Here is a 16,908-nt window from a genome sequence, read left to right on the forward strand (position 1 = left end):
GGTGGACGTGGCCTTGAGTTCACACGGTGTGTCCGTCTGCCCCCAAGCACACACATGATTTTGCACTTTCATTCTTTGCTATTTAGTTCTTTTTATTAATTAATAATACCAACCGTGCACTTTTTTTAAAGGCACATTAAAGATGTGTGTGAAACTTCTCGTCGGTAGTTAGCTCTCAGTAGAAAGGAAAGTGGACTATGAGAACACTCCTAAAGGCGATGGTTGGTCTCGAAAGATCCCGGTGAGACATGGCAGCAAAAGTTACATGAGCAGCAGGTGATACGAACCGGAAGATACCGAGTGTGCTGTGTATGGCAGTGAATAGTTCATTTTAATTGTAGCCAAAGGGGTGGGAGGAAGAGGGGTGAGCCTCCACCCCGAACAAACAAGCCGATTAGTTTGGGTTCCTTAGATCACAGGTTGACAAACATCTGCCTGCCTGTTTTTGTACAGCTGAAGAGCTATGGATGGTTTTACGTTTTTTAAGCGATTGAAAAAAAAATCTTGAGAAGAATGTGGTGTGATATGTGGATTCAGATTTCACTGCCTGTAAATGAAGCGCGATTGGCACAGGGCCACACAGGTTCGTTTACACGTGGCAGAGAACGTGTGGCCTGCAGAGCCTAATGATCTACTCTCTGGTCCTTCCAGGAAAAGTTGCCAGCCCCTGCCTTGGTTACAATGTTTACTTTATTATAATTTTTAATCCTAAAGTTCATCATCCTTGGATGGCAATAAATGTAAACGACCCTATGTTATAGTCTGGGAAAGGCCGTACCAAACAGGCTGCTTTCTCTTTTTGTGTCTCCGACATAGACGTCACTTGACATGAAAGAAGAGCCTCTAGGGACCTCAGAGTGGCTCTGTGGAATCACCACTCTGAGTCTGCGTGACTTGTATTTGATTCCACGTTCTTGTGAATCTTTACGTATTGCTTGCTGTCGTGGGTGACCGTGTGGGCAGTGTTTTGGTTAAATTTCCAATTATAACTCGTCTCTGATGATATGATGTTTCAAATATTGAGGACGAGCTGTTTAACATTACCTGTATCTCCTTCCCTGTCCTTTTTTGTCTTTCCTCCATTGTCATTTTCACTTTCTTCCCCCAAGGAGAAACTCTCATTAAAACTAATAGTTATGAAACATATTGCTTATGTAAAAAAATCAATAGGAAAGAGAAAGAGGAATTAAAATTTTATTGCAAAAGCTTTTTCTTCAATGAGTTTAACAGTCGTATTTATCACGCCACACCCCTCTTTGAAAACTAGATGTCTGGCTGACTCTGATTTGCTCTGAAAATCATTTCGCGCCGCAATTCCTCTTGTCTGCAGTTTTGATTCATAGCCTTTCATATGAATTCTTTTATCGCTCGATTTTCATAATAGCTTTTCAGCAGCCAATCATAACGTATGATACTCTGTTTATGACTTGGTGGCATCCAGATGTCTGTACCTCATGTTGTTGCCTTTTACACATTAAAAAAAAAAAGTTGCTATAAAATAATTGCATGTATTTGTTCAGTAAACCTTAAATTATTCTGTTAGAAGTCAGTCAGTCACACTTTTACTTGAATATGGAAACACTTGGTATCCCTTTATGGTGACCCTGGATGACATCTCCAAGGCTGAGTTGGTTTTTAACTGTTTTGAAAGGAGATGGTAAAGAGGATTTTCTAAAAACACATTTCATCACACACATAACGTGTGAAAATAAAATTTCTGTCATAAGTAATAATGAGAACAACCTGCATAGGCGAATACCCACACTATTTGTGTGGTTAGAGTTTCTAAGTAAATGTCTTTAGGTGAATAAAAATGCTTTGTTTTATTCTTAACAGGACCCAAATTAAATATCAGATTTATATGTAAAGGCCCAAGAAAATTTTAATGACGGGGTCAGGTTTTCTTACAAGAGGATTTACATCAGGTGAACTGACGAGTCCTTTAAAAATCCGTTTGCTCATGCCTCATTCCGGGTCTGCTGACTCGGAGTCGTGGAAGGGGCCAGTCGTGTGTTAGAACACAGCCCAGGCGGTTCTCCTGCTCACCTTTGCTTGAGAATCGTTGGGCTAAATATGATTTTAGATGATAGACAAGTGAAAAAGTAGCCATATAAAAATATCATTGAATTTGTTAATAAGTTGTTATTTAGAGTGCTGATATTATAAACTCATTCTGATTATTTTGCACATTCTGTTTGCACATAAATTTTTAATCAGCATCACATCTTTTGTGGGATAAGGTGAAATATAGTCACACCTGTATGTGTGTACACACATATGCTCAGAGACATGGGTGGATTTGGGTTACAATTCTCAACTTTACATTTTAGCCCATTTTTATTAGTGCTTTTTAAATTTAAACATTAACAAGTAACTTATGCTTTATATTTCATAGTATTTCTGTCAGTTTCTTTACATTTTAATGTCTTTGTTTTATGTCATTAAATGTAACGATTTGGGGCACTTTTCAGTGCTGAGATAGAGACTGAACATCACAAAAAAAATTGTGGCTCTCTTTATCCCTTGAAGAAAGAGGAAAGAGAAGCATGCTGCTCTCACGAAAGCTTTCCATGTTGTGCGCGTGATTCTTTTTTCCCACAGATGGTACTTCACTAAGTCCTCTTACAATTTTTTAAGCTACCACATGGTTCGACTCTGGTCACTGTTTTTGAGGATAGTTTTAGCGTGTTGATCCCCATGAAAAGTTACAGAACAGAGATTCTAGAATATAACTGACAGTCATCTGATATAAACAGAGGTGTAGTGTATCCGGATGGTGGAATGGCGAAGGGAGAAACTATGGGGGCTTCTTCGAGAAGAATCTGTCCTCAGAGCGCCCAGCCTCACCACGCCCCCTCTGCCGCTGTGGCCGCACTGGGAGAACCTGAACCCTCTAAAGTGTCACAGAGTCCACAAAATCAATGAAAGTGACCTTTGAAATGAGAAATTCAGTGGCAAGTTATCTCTCTCTTCCTTTTTAATGTGCCCCCATGGAGAGTGTGGTTAAATTTCATGGTTGAAGAATATTACATTGATGTCCCTATAGGAAAAAAGTTTTCAAGTCTTATCTCTCATCTTTGAGATAATGTCCTAAAGACCTGTATTTGCCATGCCATGTACGGTGGCAGAGAGGATTAAGTTAGCTCAAAAGCACTTAGCATTGTCTATGAGCCAACAAAACAGGATTCTGATTGGCACGATTGTTTATTACTTTTGAATGCTGATGGTGCATTTTTTTTTTTGTGGTTGAAGTCCTTTCCATGCTTATTGACATCCATAAACGAAAAGGCTTTATTGATTCCTTAATTGGTAATTTAATTTTCCTAATAACTTTCTTGCAGGACCTGGACTTTGAAGCCAAAACAAGTTATACACTGCGGATAGAAGCTGCGAACAAAGACGCTGACCCTCGTTTTCTAAGCTTGGGGCCATTCAGCGACACCACGACTGTGAAGATCATCGTGGAAGACGTGGACGAGCCCCCTGTGTTTTCCTCACCCCTGTACCCCATGGAGGTGTCAGAAGCTACCCAAGTCGGGAATATCATCGGCACTGTAGCAGCTCACGACCCAGACTCCTCCAACAGCCCTGTGAGGTAACAGCTCCTTCCTCTCTGTGTGCACAATTCTCCAACTATGCGCTTTATGCCCAGATCATGTTCTCTGCGTGATGTGCTTTTGGTACACAGCAGATACAAACCCATTTTGCATTTGTATTATGGAGCCATAGCAGAAGTGAAACAGCATCGGCACAACTCCACGTTGTACTAATTCAAAATGTGTCACCTGATTCTCCAAGGCTATTACCGTGCAGCAGGGTTTCGAGCCATCCGTTATTATCCGTAAGACGTAGCTGATGTCCCTATTCAGCTAGTTATCCTGAGCTCTTGCAAAGCAAACTGTGTTCACGGATGAAACAATGCCTGTCCTAGTTATAGGACATGCGCATCCATCAGAAAGCTGATTCATAAGTAGCAGAAATCAGGCATTCATTTTTAGACAAAGCATTTGTTTCACTATAGTCTATTTGGATAGTACATGTTTATCTGGTTTATTATTTTCACTTATTAAAATACAATAATGCTTTATCTGTGTGTAAGGGCTATTTTAAAATGTTCTTTCATAAGTCCTGTACCGAGACTAGGCACATTGCTACAATCAGCTAATCTCCAGGGCTGACAGAATTTAGTCCTGAAGCATTTCATAATATCACAAAATTCTGGTTTATACTTTTACCTATAATTTATAATTTGAAGTCGACATGTATGTTTTTGTGTATGCATGCGTTTGTGTGCATATGATAAATTATGCCTTTTTAAGTGAATATTATACATAGAATATACTTGAAGCTCTGTAATACATGGTGTAATTTGGGTTGATAAGTGAGACTTCAGCATGACAGTCTGGATTTCTGTTACAAAGTCTGTGAAGTACAAAAATCGATGAATGTTCAGATGTGTTCAGTAAGCTAATCACAGGCTTTTAGGTTTAAGCAAGACTTAGCAATTCTAAGTGCTTTTGAGGTGACTTCTTAAATAAGTCTGGACATTGACTATAAAGTTCCATGAAAATATAATTTAGACAATGATTTTTAATTAAGAAAAGCTCATAATTATAGCTCCCTAAAATTATATGCTGATAGCTAGCTAGATGGATAGACAGAATTAATGCTCTTCTTTCCTCCTCCTTTAGCTGACAATTATATTAGAGCCTAGTAAAGAATGGGCATACAATAATTGTTATTTCAAAACTGAAGTCATAGTCATCGTTTCTCTCTATAAGAAATTCAGGCTACATAGATGGCTCTACTTTAAGTGCAGTGATCGCAAACCATTTCTAAGAACACATTCTCTTGTGCACTAGAATGTGCGAGTCATAAACATACCGGATAGAATAAGCCTCCCTTCCTCCCTGTAATAGCCCAGACTTCATTGTCAGAACAGCTCCCTGGGCTGAGCTCAGCTCCATCCCCCAAGTTGTCTCGACTTGCGCACTCGAATCTGGGTTTCGTTATAGCACTGTGGTCTCTTCATGACGCACTTAAGTCTCCTTCCCTCACAATCAGCCAACCACAGCCCAGTTGTAGGCACAGGCCAACTGCCCGGGATAGTTTGACGTTTACTTAAATCATTTTATTTAATTAATAGAGAGAAAGAGAGAATGCTTTCACGAAGTCGGGGGTATGGAAAAGGAAAGAGATGCACTAATACATATCATAATTCAGGACTTAAATGTATAAGAGGATTTAAGTTAATTTTGATTTGTTGCAATGATATTTTTACCTTGTATCTTATTTTTCCTTTACCCATTTCTTCATCTATCATTCTGTTAAAGGCTTTTAGTTCACTTTTAAAAATATTTTATTTGACAGTAAATGCAGTATTATATAATAGTTTGGGGAAGAAGAAGGAAGAATAGGCTCAGGTGCGAAGTGACTTGAGTTGGAGATGAGGTGAGCTCTGGCCCCGCTCTCTGAAGCTCAGAGGGAGAGGGCAAAGGGGGGCTCCGCTGGAGTTAGAGGTAAAGCCCTCTGCGGCCTTCGCAAATGTAAGCGGCGCTGGCGGGCGCCATCTTCCCACCTGTTTTCATTATCTTAACACTAACGAAGGTGACAACTTAACATTTCAGGTTAGTACTTTATTATCTTGTGTCATCCTCTAATCTCTAAATCTCAATTGAGAGAGACAAGACTTTGTTCAGAGTGGACTAAAATGTTATTTCACGTGAATATGTTTTTTGCTTTTGTAAAATTTCTTGACTTACATTTAATTCTTGTAGTCTTGAAACATTTTTTTCCCTCATACGATTTTCTTTTTAAGGTCAGCAAAGTCATTCACAGCTTATATTTTTCTGGATTTCTCTCTGACATATTTCTCCTTTCCTACTCATTCGTGACATTTTTTAAGCCAGTGTCCTCATTTTGTGGTCGGGCGAGTAGATGAGTCCACCTCTGCATTCTCGACAGGACTGGGTCTCTTTCCAGCACTGCTGTTCGCCAAGTGACCTGGGGAATGTCACTCAGCTTGCTAATTTTTTATATGTCCCAGTAAAAATGAAAAACCGCCCCTCTCCCTGCTTTATCCCAGATTTTCTGAGGATTAAATAAGAAAAGGAAAGTGACCGATGCTTTTCAACACCGAGTCATGACTTCAGTATTAGGAAGTAGCAGCATTCCACATCATATTTACAAGTACCTATATTGGTAATCTACATTGAAGATTGCTTTGTATTCACATTTGTTCCAATATGTAGAAAAAATTGCGAGATTCTTTAATGGACACAAGCATGAATTTGCGTTGGGCATGCAAGTATTTGTAATCAAAATATCAGCTTTCCTTTAACAAACACCAGTGCATGGGTAGATGGTACAGTCTTCTGAGGTCCTAGGAAAAGTGTTCTTCAGGTCGAGATGGAGCCAGAAGAGTCTTAAAATTGTAAGCTTTGTGTGTCTATACCTTTAGAAATAGTATAGTTCTTAGAGGAACAGAAAAGTAGTATTGGTTTCCATGTAATGGTTTAAAATTAGGCTGTTAGGATTTGAATGGGAAAACAGTATGGGAAGTTGGATAATTTAGTGTTTAAGTTCATTAACATTCTTTGTAGCATAATACTGAAATCTAGCGTATGTCATTTGTGTTTGGAACATTTACTGATAGATGGAGCAAGAGATTAGAATTCTAGAAAGACAGACATTGACTCGCTTCCAGCAAAGTAAAATCGAGGTCGTTTTCGCGCACGATCCCTGCCTTGCCCGGCATTTGATGTTTGCCTCCCTTTGGCATCAGTCAAAAGCTACGCATCACTCTTCTCTGTGCATCAGCCCCTGTCTTAAAAAAGGAACGGGGCATTGACAGCCCCGTGCAGCCTTCGGGCTGTTTAGAGGTAAAGTAGCAATAGGAGGAGAGATGAAACGGCCACACAGGCCAGCGACTGGCCGAGACAGAACGCCACCGCGGCGCGCCGCGTCCTCGTCCTACCTCACCTGCCTTGTCGTGGGCTCCGTCGCCCCTTTTTATCATGGGGAAACTTGAAGCCAGAGGTGGTGATTCTGTGATGCCTGGGGTTAGTTACTTAGCCAGAAACAACGTAAGCAACTTTCGTGAAAGTCAAAGTGGATAATCCATGGCCAGCTTCTTTGTCTTCTTTATTTTTATTTTATGTACTGGTTACTGACCATTTTATGAAAACGTTGGCCCTGGATACCAAATATCAGGCGTTAGCTGTTGAACTTGCAAGGACAGATTGCGCTCTGAACGGGAGAAACTTCACTTCTGTGTTTCTCATCAATAAGATGGTAAAACTGTGAGAGCAGCCTCGAGCTAGGGGACTGTTTTTTTTCCTCGTGTCAGAATTGGTAGACTGATCAAATGAATCAGCATCCATGTACCGAGAACCTGCTTTGTGCCTGTCACTGGGCAAGACACTGACGGTGAAACAAAGATGAATAAAACATTTCTTCTGACCTCAAGGAACTTACAATCTGGTTGAAAAACAAGATCCCGTCAAAGTTAAACAGTACGAGGGAGAAAAGCGTCAGAAGTTGTGACATGGCAACCTGTGAGATGGAGACTCAGCACTCTGAGTTCACGGGATGTGAGACTTCATTTGAAGCATGAAAGCAAAGGCAGAGTGTGAGGGGATGGCAGGATCTGGACCAGCCACGACAATGTCATGCAAAGTCTGTCTGTGTTTTATTTAGTTATATCCACAGAGTCTTGCGCTGTATTAGGAAATCAGCAAATTTATTTCTGTGGGCGGTACCGTAAGCCCGAAGACCCTCTGCCGAAAGGAGCCAAGGAATTTCAGCCTAATTTGATTATGAATAAGATCAGATGTGCAGGGGGCGGGGCGGGGGATGTGAATAAAAATTAGCGAGGATCTTTTTTAGCATTTCTAACAGTTTAAATACAGAATGATATTTATACTCAAGGACCCCGGGATAATATTTTTCTGGCTCCCTTGGGATTGCTGGTATTGTACATTCTCAGGTAAAAGGTGACAGAATAGTACCGGATGTTACATTATGTCGTGTGACTAGTATGAACACATTTGGGGGTGTTTGAATAATTCAGCGTGCGTGTTTTAAGTCGCTTGTATGCATGCATATGTTTGTATATATTATTTTGGTCTAAATTATTTGTGAGTATCTTATTATTCTAAGAAAGTGGGCCAGTAACATACAGAAAAGTAGTGGTTCATTTTAAGGTAGTATAAATCAATTCTATGAGAAAAAATGAGCTGTAACGTAGCTCAAAATGCTGCTCAATTTAATAGGACTATCATTAAAAATGGAGAAATCAGCATATGTTCAGGTATCGTAAAAATGAAAAATGCGTTTTTGTTAGATTAGTGTACTTACTATCCAGAGATAGTTTTCAAAACTGATTAAGTAAGAGATTCCTAATTTATGTGAAGCATTTTCCATCTTCTGCTATATTGCCATGGAATTAGAACTGTGCTCAGAGCAAAGACCTTCTGAGTCAGTTTTTAGGAAGACTCCAGATAAACGTCTTTAAAGATTACATTTCTCTTGATTTGTCCCTTGCAGTATTTTCCACATGTAACATGCTAATTGAAAAGTTTAATTAATAGAAGAATATAAAATCCATAACCTTTTTAGTGTGAATCTTTGGGAACTATACATAAAGTTGAAATTAGATGTTTGTCTTGAACTCTACTCTAAGCATTCTTTAATTGCAATCAACAGAAATTGGCCAAAGGTAACTGAAAAAAAAAAAGGGGGGGAGAACTTTATTGAAATAATTGGAGATAACTCACAATTAAAGGAGACGTTGAATAGCCAGTCTTCAAAGGAGAGAGGAGTGAGGTTTGTCATAAATGTGAGGGGTGAGGATGAGCCGACATCCCCAGCAGGATGCGGCAGGCGGAGGGCTGGACCAGCACCAACCTCCGCATTTTCTCGTGGCCCCTGGTGAAGGTTCACATTTCTGGGAAGACTCTTGGCGTGTCTCAGGGCACGTGTCCATCTCTCACCCAGGACTTCCGAGCATCTTGGTTTTGAGCGCCATCAAGGTTGCATGAACCTGGGAAGACTGAAATCCCCAAAGGGAAATCGAGTTGCCATGGTCAGAAGAAGGGAATGAGAACACCGACAGGGACCTCACTAAGTACTGACTCTGAAGTAATTTATTTCTCATTAAAGTCCGATCAGGCAGGGTTATCATTCCCTGGTTATAAATAAACACACCCTCCGTCACACAGTTAGAGAATGGGGCTCCAGGATTTTAGCGAGGTCTGTGTCAAAATCTGTGCACTCGTTTGTAGCAAACACACACAGTAACACATGCACAGGCACGATGCACAGATTGCTTTAGAGATTAAGGTTTCAACTCAAATGAGTCGGCAGTTCCTGTCGTTCCAATTTATCCGTGTTTGCTTATTCTGTTACCTTTTGTCACTCGTGGGGTACCAGTGATGCGTGGCGTTAGTCCCACCCACTCACCGGGACATTCTCTTTGAGACCCTTGATGTGCACGTCGATAGCTGGGTGGTTAGAGCATTTTGATTGCTTGCCATAGTCATCTAACAGTAGCAATGAAAATAATAGGCGTTTACCAGGAAATTCGTTTTATAACAGATGCACAGAACACCGAGGCCACACAGACGTGTACGATGTGGTCCCAACCCTGCGTTATCTACCTATAGATAGAGTCTTATACCAAAGCTTATAACATAATCCAGCGTTTGGTCTGGTAGTGAGAAATCGTCTGGTCAAACGTTCTCATTTTGCAGACAAGGAAACAGAAGCCTGCAGTTGGTGAATGGAAAGGCCAAGTTAATAGAGTAGGTAGGCGGCAGGTCCTGGCCACAGTTCTGTCCCTTAATTCCCAGTGTCTGGGTCATGGCTGTATATCGCATGTGGCCCGCGAAGTCCACAGATCGTACATACTGCAGGCTTTCTTGAAAAGGCATGATTCATACGTTGTTCTTGGTTTATTTTAGTTTGAAAAAAATGAATAAAATAATTAAAAGAAAGTTGCAAGATCTAAGGAACAGGGAGATCTAAATGTGTGTCTTCCTACTGTTTAGTACCTCAAGCGTTGAATTTTAGCGACAGCCTGCATTTTTTATACAAACCCAGAAGGGCCAACTTTGAATTACACTTATATGTTGTATTTTTAAAACTGAAGTGCTTAATGAACTAAACATTAGATATTTTGCTTTGACTAAGAATTGTTCTATCTTTTTTTCCTTGCCAATGTGCTTTAAGTACATCTCGATTTTCCTATACTAAGTGCTCTAATTTTTGGTTTGATCCTGATGTTATAGGTACAAAAATATGCAATGTGTACCTGAGATAATGTAGGACAATTGCTAACGTTAGACACTTAAGAAAATTTTAGAGATGTCTATTTCAACTGCCTCACTTTACTGATTCACAATTTTTTTTTTTTTAGGCAAGGTAGCCCTTGGCTGACCTCACAGATCTCAAGGACCTTGTCCACTCACAATCTCTTATTGTTTTGTTTTTCATGCCTATAGCACCTGGTCTTCCTAGGTGGTCTCCCATCCAGGTACTGACCAGGCCTGACCCTGCTTAGCTTCTGAGATCAGACAGGATTGGGCTTGTTTAGGGTAGCATGGCCTACACCTGATTAATAAATTTGAGCCGAGAGAGTAGTAACTGGTAGTTCCTACAGAAAAGCATGTCAAGCCTGGCACTTAATACCCCAGAGTCTCTTGACTTCTCATCTTCTGGCCTCTTGTTCATTATTCATACTACATTATTTTTGATGGCATCTTCCAAAATTATTACTGGTGCGATTTAACAGAAACTGGATATTTTGAGAGGAGGTGTGGATTAATGGTAAAGAAATCTCTGAAAAATGAGGGGTACTAGGTCGACAAAAATTAAAAGGCATTAGCTTTTCTGATGGAATTTTTCTGCCTTCTTATATTATTCTTGGACTTTCTTCCTAAAACCATTATCCATTTTCCTCAAAATGATGTCTGGGAGGACCATTTCCCTTGAGCTTTTGTTTTCGTCATGAATTAATCAGCCACACTCTGCACCATTTGTTCATCTCCACTGCAGAACTCCAAACCCTGTGGCCTGAGGGTCTTTGATTTTAGACTGGAATGCAGTCCTCCAGGGTAGCGTTGAAGTCTCAGGTGTGAGGACTCCAAGGGCATCAGAAATGGGGGATGAGTTGGAGGAGGGGCCATGAGTGCAAAACGAGGCATGACTTCTGACCTAAGTGGGGAGACTTGCTGCTTTAATGCTAGGGGATCGTCCCCAAGGAACCATAGGACTGAAACAGTCGGAAAGGAGTGCTGACAGGAGGAAAGGCACAGGGACGGAGGTCCCTAGCAGGATGGTCTTATTACTCGGATTACATGTCAGTTTGATAGCCTAGGGTTTTAGCCAGGAGAGCAGTGGGGCGAATAACAGGAAGAAGCTGGACGACAGGGCTGTAGGTGGCAGGAAATCTCGTTTATGGCTGATGTCACACATATGGCAAGGATGGCTCAGACAGGCGTAGTTCTGAATCTGGGCTCCATCCACAACCAACTGTGAGACTTTGGAGTCCCGTACCAAACTTGGTGGTAAGAGTGCTTGCCCGCCTTAGTTAGAAATTGCGCGTGGCTGGTAGCAACAAAGCTTAACACTAATGACTCACTAATGAGAAGTCTGGAGCTATGCACTCAAGGACTGACAATTTGGCAGTGTAATGTCATCAAGGGCCTTGGCTTCTTACACCAAGCACTCATCACTTCATATTTACCAGATGGCTTTCGGATACGTTCCCTCTGTGTTTACGTCCCAGGTGAGATAGGGAAGAAGGAGTAAAACTCAAATGCCAGCTGAATTAGCAGCTCTCTCCTGTCCTTTAAGGAGGCTTCCAGTGATGCTCAAACCAACAACTTTCTTTTGTATTTCATTGGCTAAAGCTTAGATAAAAGAACACTACGTCTACAAGGGAGAATAGCAAATATAGTTTTTCAGCCAGATACATGGCTGCCTTTAACAAAAGCAAGATTCTATTAGTAGGAATTAAGGGCAAATGAATAGTAGGCAAGCAGAGAGAAGTCTGTCATACATGACCTTACATCGTTTGAGGATTAGGAAGAAAATTTCACTGTGTTTTAAATACTCGATACATTCTGAAAATGAAGTTTGGAAGGAGGGATCGTTTTGGGGAAAAGTTGATGAATCTGCTTTTAGATATTTGAGCTTTAGTCAAAGATCTTGCAGCTGTCCGGAGTAATGTACAAAATCTCAGGGAAAGGATGGAGCCTGGATGTGGAGGTTTCCAGCTGTCTGCATAATAAACAGATAGGGCAAAGCTTTAATTGCTGTTGCTGCAAACGTATGCAAGTGATCTAATTGGTCACTCCTACATACTGTGAAAGAGGCCAAGTGTTTTAGGCTGTAATTCTCAGAAACTAGAGGGATCATTGTGAGTCCACACACCTCTCACTGCATCAGAAGGTACATTGATGATAACTCTGGTTCTTGATGAGAGAAACACCAACCCTTTCCTTCCCGTTCAGCCTCTAATTGACTCGGGCGCTGGGCGCTGCGTTTCTGGTCCCTGAGCCAGTGGATGCTGAGAGACCTGCAGAGACAGTGCTCCTCCAGGCTCCTCTTTTCTTTTGGTTCATTCGGTCCTCCTTCCTAGATTCTAATCCAGAGAGATTTTGCCCCTCTCACTAGAAAAAACGTGCCCACATTTTACTTCTCTTGGGTTGTTTTTCTCAGTTAACCTTATATGTTAGCTAACACCTATCTTTTGCATGTCCAGAGGGGCTGGTTGAAAATAGGGAACCTCTTTAATACTGGGCGATTCTAAGTCCTTGTGATTAAGAAATAGCCACAACTATCCTGGCCAGTATGTTCATTGCCTCTTGTTCTTGCTGGGGCCTTCACTCTCCTCTCAAGCCACTGTCTCATTCTCTCCTTCTCTCCCCACATAGATCCAGACTTCCCTCATCAGACTCTGGGACAGCAATGTGTTGTTTTCATCCCAAATATTTATTACAGGTTGATATTTTAAAAATACTTTTTATATACTATATTTCCTGAAATAGAATGTCACCTGCAGGTACTCAAGAAGATCGCTGATTGCATGAATAGTGACAGGGAGACATGAAGTAAGAATGTCAGAATAATTCACAAGTTACCAAATATATATATGTGAACCTGTGCTATTTAGAGAGACCTATGTGATAATTGTAGCTATTAAACACGTAAGTGGGTGCTACATGGTTTATGATTTAGAAATGATTAATATCCATACTATAGAAACTTTGGGGTCCATTCTTTTTCAGAACATATTGAGGTCTAGGTGATAACTGGATCTCTAAAGGATTAGAAATTTTTTTATGAGGTGACTAGAAGTTGGAGACATTTTTTAAATGAATTTTCAAGTTTACTGTCCTTTATTTTAAACCTGGAAACTTTGAAATGATTGATATAGAGGCAGATGTTTTAGTCACTGACTTCAGTTCTGTGGGGTATTACATGAACTACCTTAGATATATATCAAGTTCAAGGCCTTTTTGCTTTGTTATAATCTACAAGTCTCTTTGTTCCTAAATATGCAAACATTATCCTCGTGATTTGAAAAAAAAATTGGGCTTTTAGTATTGACCTAATTGATGCATGAATCATGGATATTATGTTATAATCCTCTTGTCAAATGTAAATATCAATTCAAACACCACTGGATAAAATGTGTATGTCTGTCTCTCTATATATATGTATATTGCTTGCATGCATATGTGTATATATGTATGTGTGTAATATATACACATACACGTAAATGCACACATATATACACAAACATATATAAAGTTACATATACATTATGTTAACATATGAAATATTGCCATATAATGGTTTGACTCATGGAGCATTTCAGAGAAAAGAAATGAGGCCTTTCTATCTAATTGAAACTTAAAGTCTATTTGTAACATTAAATAAAACCATCTCTTGTTTTTAAGGCTGTCATGTGGAAAGTGGATTGCACATAGTAAGAATGGAAATATGTTTATAAAGGGTAAAATAATGCAAAACTAAGCTAAAGTGGTGGCAACTTAAGACTAATAGTATTGAGAGCAGTTGTCGAGAAATTATATGCAGATGTAAGAAAAAATCAAATCAAGGACAAATTCTAGATTTTTATTTTGAGCAATCAAGGGACTGGTGGTGTCATTTACTTGGATGGGAAAGGTGGGAGGGGGAGGTGGTTTGGGTGACTGTAGGAATTATAACTTCGGTTTGGACATTTTAGTTCATGTTTTATAGCCACGTGGTGATGTTAAGTAGGTGACCCAGTATGTACATAGTGGGCCAAGGAGATTTTATATAAATCTGGGAGCAATCAAAAATGTAGAAGGTATTTAAGGGATGGAACTGCAGAGATTATCAAGGAAACATGTTTCTGTAAAGAGGAGGATCCACGGGAGAGAGAGGTTTGGGGAGGGCAGGTGGTTAGAGACCACAAAGAGGAGGTTCGACTAGCCAAGGTGAGTGAAAACAAGCAGATAGTGAGGCAGGAAAAAAGCAGGGAAGATGTGGTTCGTAAAGGCAGAAGGAGACTGTGTTTTGAAGAAGAGCAAGTGGTCAGTTGTGGATCTGGGCGAGACAGTAAGAACAGAGACGTGAGCAATGAACATGACAACGCGGAGGCCATCGATGAACTTGACACAAATGGAGGAAACTCGTTTTTTAAAGTAGTCTTTGGTTCTAATAAAGCTGTCTAAGGAACACCCTCTAACTCCAAGGAAAAGCATTCTTGAGAAGGTGAGATCAGGTGAGGTGGGCAGCCTCCGTGGACCGGTTCGATTTTGATTTGCGTAGACACTTAGCTATAGCAAAAGGATGGGAAGGAGAGCGTACGAGGCATCTCAGCTGGGACTTGTTTCGCCTCCCGTGTCCCATGGGGCACAGCTCTTACAGAGGACAGTGAGTATGTGTGGTATCGCCATCACCACTTCCGGACTATCTGCTTTTCTTTCTCCCTCAGAACTCTTAACTGCTCTGTAGAATACACCATCAGACATTACTCAAAATCGTCCGTGTTGCTGTCAACCACCAAGCATGCAGCGAGCACGCCATTCATTGAGGGTTTCAGTACTCAGGCCATTTTGTTCCTTCCCACCATTATTCTTGGCATGATAACTGATGCCACTACACCCACGACCCATCAGACTCGTTGGTCTCAACTTTCGTTGGCTTCTCGAATCCAGTGATCTGTTCTTCTGCCCTAGTTCAGTCCTGGGTTCTCATGAGCACGCCCTGGGCTTGTCAGCTCTCATACATACGCTACTGCTGAAAAGCTTCTTCTAGTATCATAATCTGTTCCCACCACCTCCCACTCGAGCAATTCTGCATCGTGATCAAGACCTACAACCCATTGATGCTACTGGCATCTTCTCAGCATCCGCCTTTTATTTCCTCTGGTAGAGCAGGGGCCTCCATCCTTCTCTCTCCTGCACATATGCCCCTATCCTCCCAAGCCCTCTCTCTTCATTGTCCACACTGGTTAAATCCAACCCTCTGCCTTTTGTGCACCTTCAAACACACAGACAAGAGTGAAGCAAGGCAGACGAACAGGACGACTGGTTTTTCGTTAAACTAATGATCACAAACCTCAGAGGGGCGATCCACAATTCTCAGCTCTTCCATTATACTTTCCTGTGTGTGGGCATGTATGTCCATTCAAAAAAAAAATTTTGTTTCTCCTCTTCAAAATGCCTTCACTCTGCTCTCTCAGCTGATAACCTTATATTTTATCTCATCGAGAATATAGAAGCCATAAAAAAAGTCCTCATATTCTCAGCACCAAAACATATTACTGCACAAAAACAGTATTTGTTAAACAATAATATGGTTTATTTTCTAATGTTTTCAGATGCCTCCTTTTGTTTTCATATTTCTTGCATTTTGTCATACAACAGAGCAGACGAATCTATTTAATAGTTGAGAACGACTACGTAAACTTAAAATATTTGCTTAACCTAAATTTAGTGTGTATCTGTTTATCTGTTTGCTCTTTTGTTTAACTTTTTTTTTTTAATGAGAGCTATTATTTCACCCAAATAGAAAGACTATGCGTGGAAACCTAACATAGTCATTTAAGAGGGGAAAGTGAATTTCTTTATAGAATACGTAATTACATGTAGTAAGAATACAAGTATAGCAGTGGTGTTTCACTAATGTTCGGATAGTGGGTATTTTGTGAACATTTTTAATACACCAAGATAGCCATGTAATTTTGACACATATCTAAAGAACCCAATTCAAGATCCCTGAGTGAGAGATGTGTGTGTGTGCGCGTGCACACACACACACACACACACACAAAGGGTCAAGCTCAGGCTCATATTATTAAGATAGATGTGAATAGGCAAGATGTCTACCTGTTTCATTTTTGAGGGTCTTATAACCATGGCCAGGGCTACTAAAGCAATTATAAACGGTTTTTAGAAGCCAAAATAATAATAAAAGTGAATTATTTGAAGTTTATAATGGCATATTTAAAGCTGTGGTGAAGCTAACTATACAAAGATGTTTATTTTGTACCGCCTGACAGAAAAGCAAAGAGATTACTGACAAGCAGGCTAAGAACCAACTATAACACTGGAGAAGTTCTAAACTCAGAATTCCGTTATGTTACTCGTATGACAGATCATGGAGTCAACAGGATTTGGTGATGGGCTATGCAGTTAATGAAATAAATTTAGCAAATTATAATCATAAATGAAGGTTGTTTTTTTTTTTTTTTAATGTTCAATTAGGTATTCAATCGACAGAAACACAGACTTGGAGAGATACTTCAATATTGATGCCAACAGTGGAGTTATTACAACCGCCAAATCTTTGGATCGGGAGACAAATGCTGTTCATAATATCACAGTCCTTGCAATGGAGAGCCGTAAG

General features: G+C 40.3%; 1 protein-coding gene across 5 annotated transcripts in view; it reads left to right on the forward strand.

Moving 5' to 3' along the window:
• CDH7 (cadherin 7) overlaps window positions 1-16,908 on the forward strand; it is a 119,505-nt gene that overhangs the window by 74,588 nt on the left and 28,009 nt on the right. For all 5 annotated transcript variants that reach the window (XM_016156429.2, XM_016156462.2, XM_016156445.2 and 2 more), the window contains 2 exons: window positions 3,342-3,595; window positions 16,767-16,903. In XM_016156429.2, coding sequence (XP_016011915.2) covers window positions 3,342-3,595; window positions 16,767-16,903 — 391 coding nt within the window. The remainder of the gene's footprint in view (window positions 1-3,341; window positions 3,596-16,766; window positions 16,904-16,908) is intronic.

This window comes from Rousettus aegyptiacus, unplaced genomic scaffold (genome assembly GCF_014176215.1).
Source record: "Rousettus aegyptiacus isolate mRouAeg1 unplaced genomic scaffold, mRouAeg1.p scaffold_m13_p_12, whole genome shotgun sequence".
NCBI lineage: Eukaryota > Metazoa > Chordata > Mammalia > Chiroptera > Pteropodidae > Rousettus > Rousettus aegyptiacus.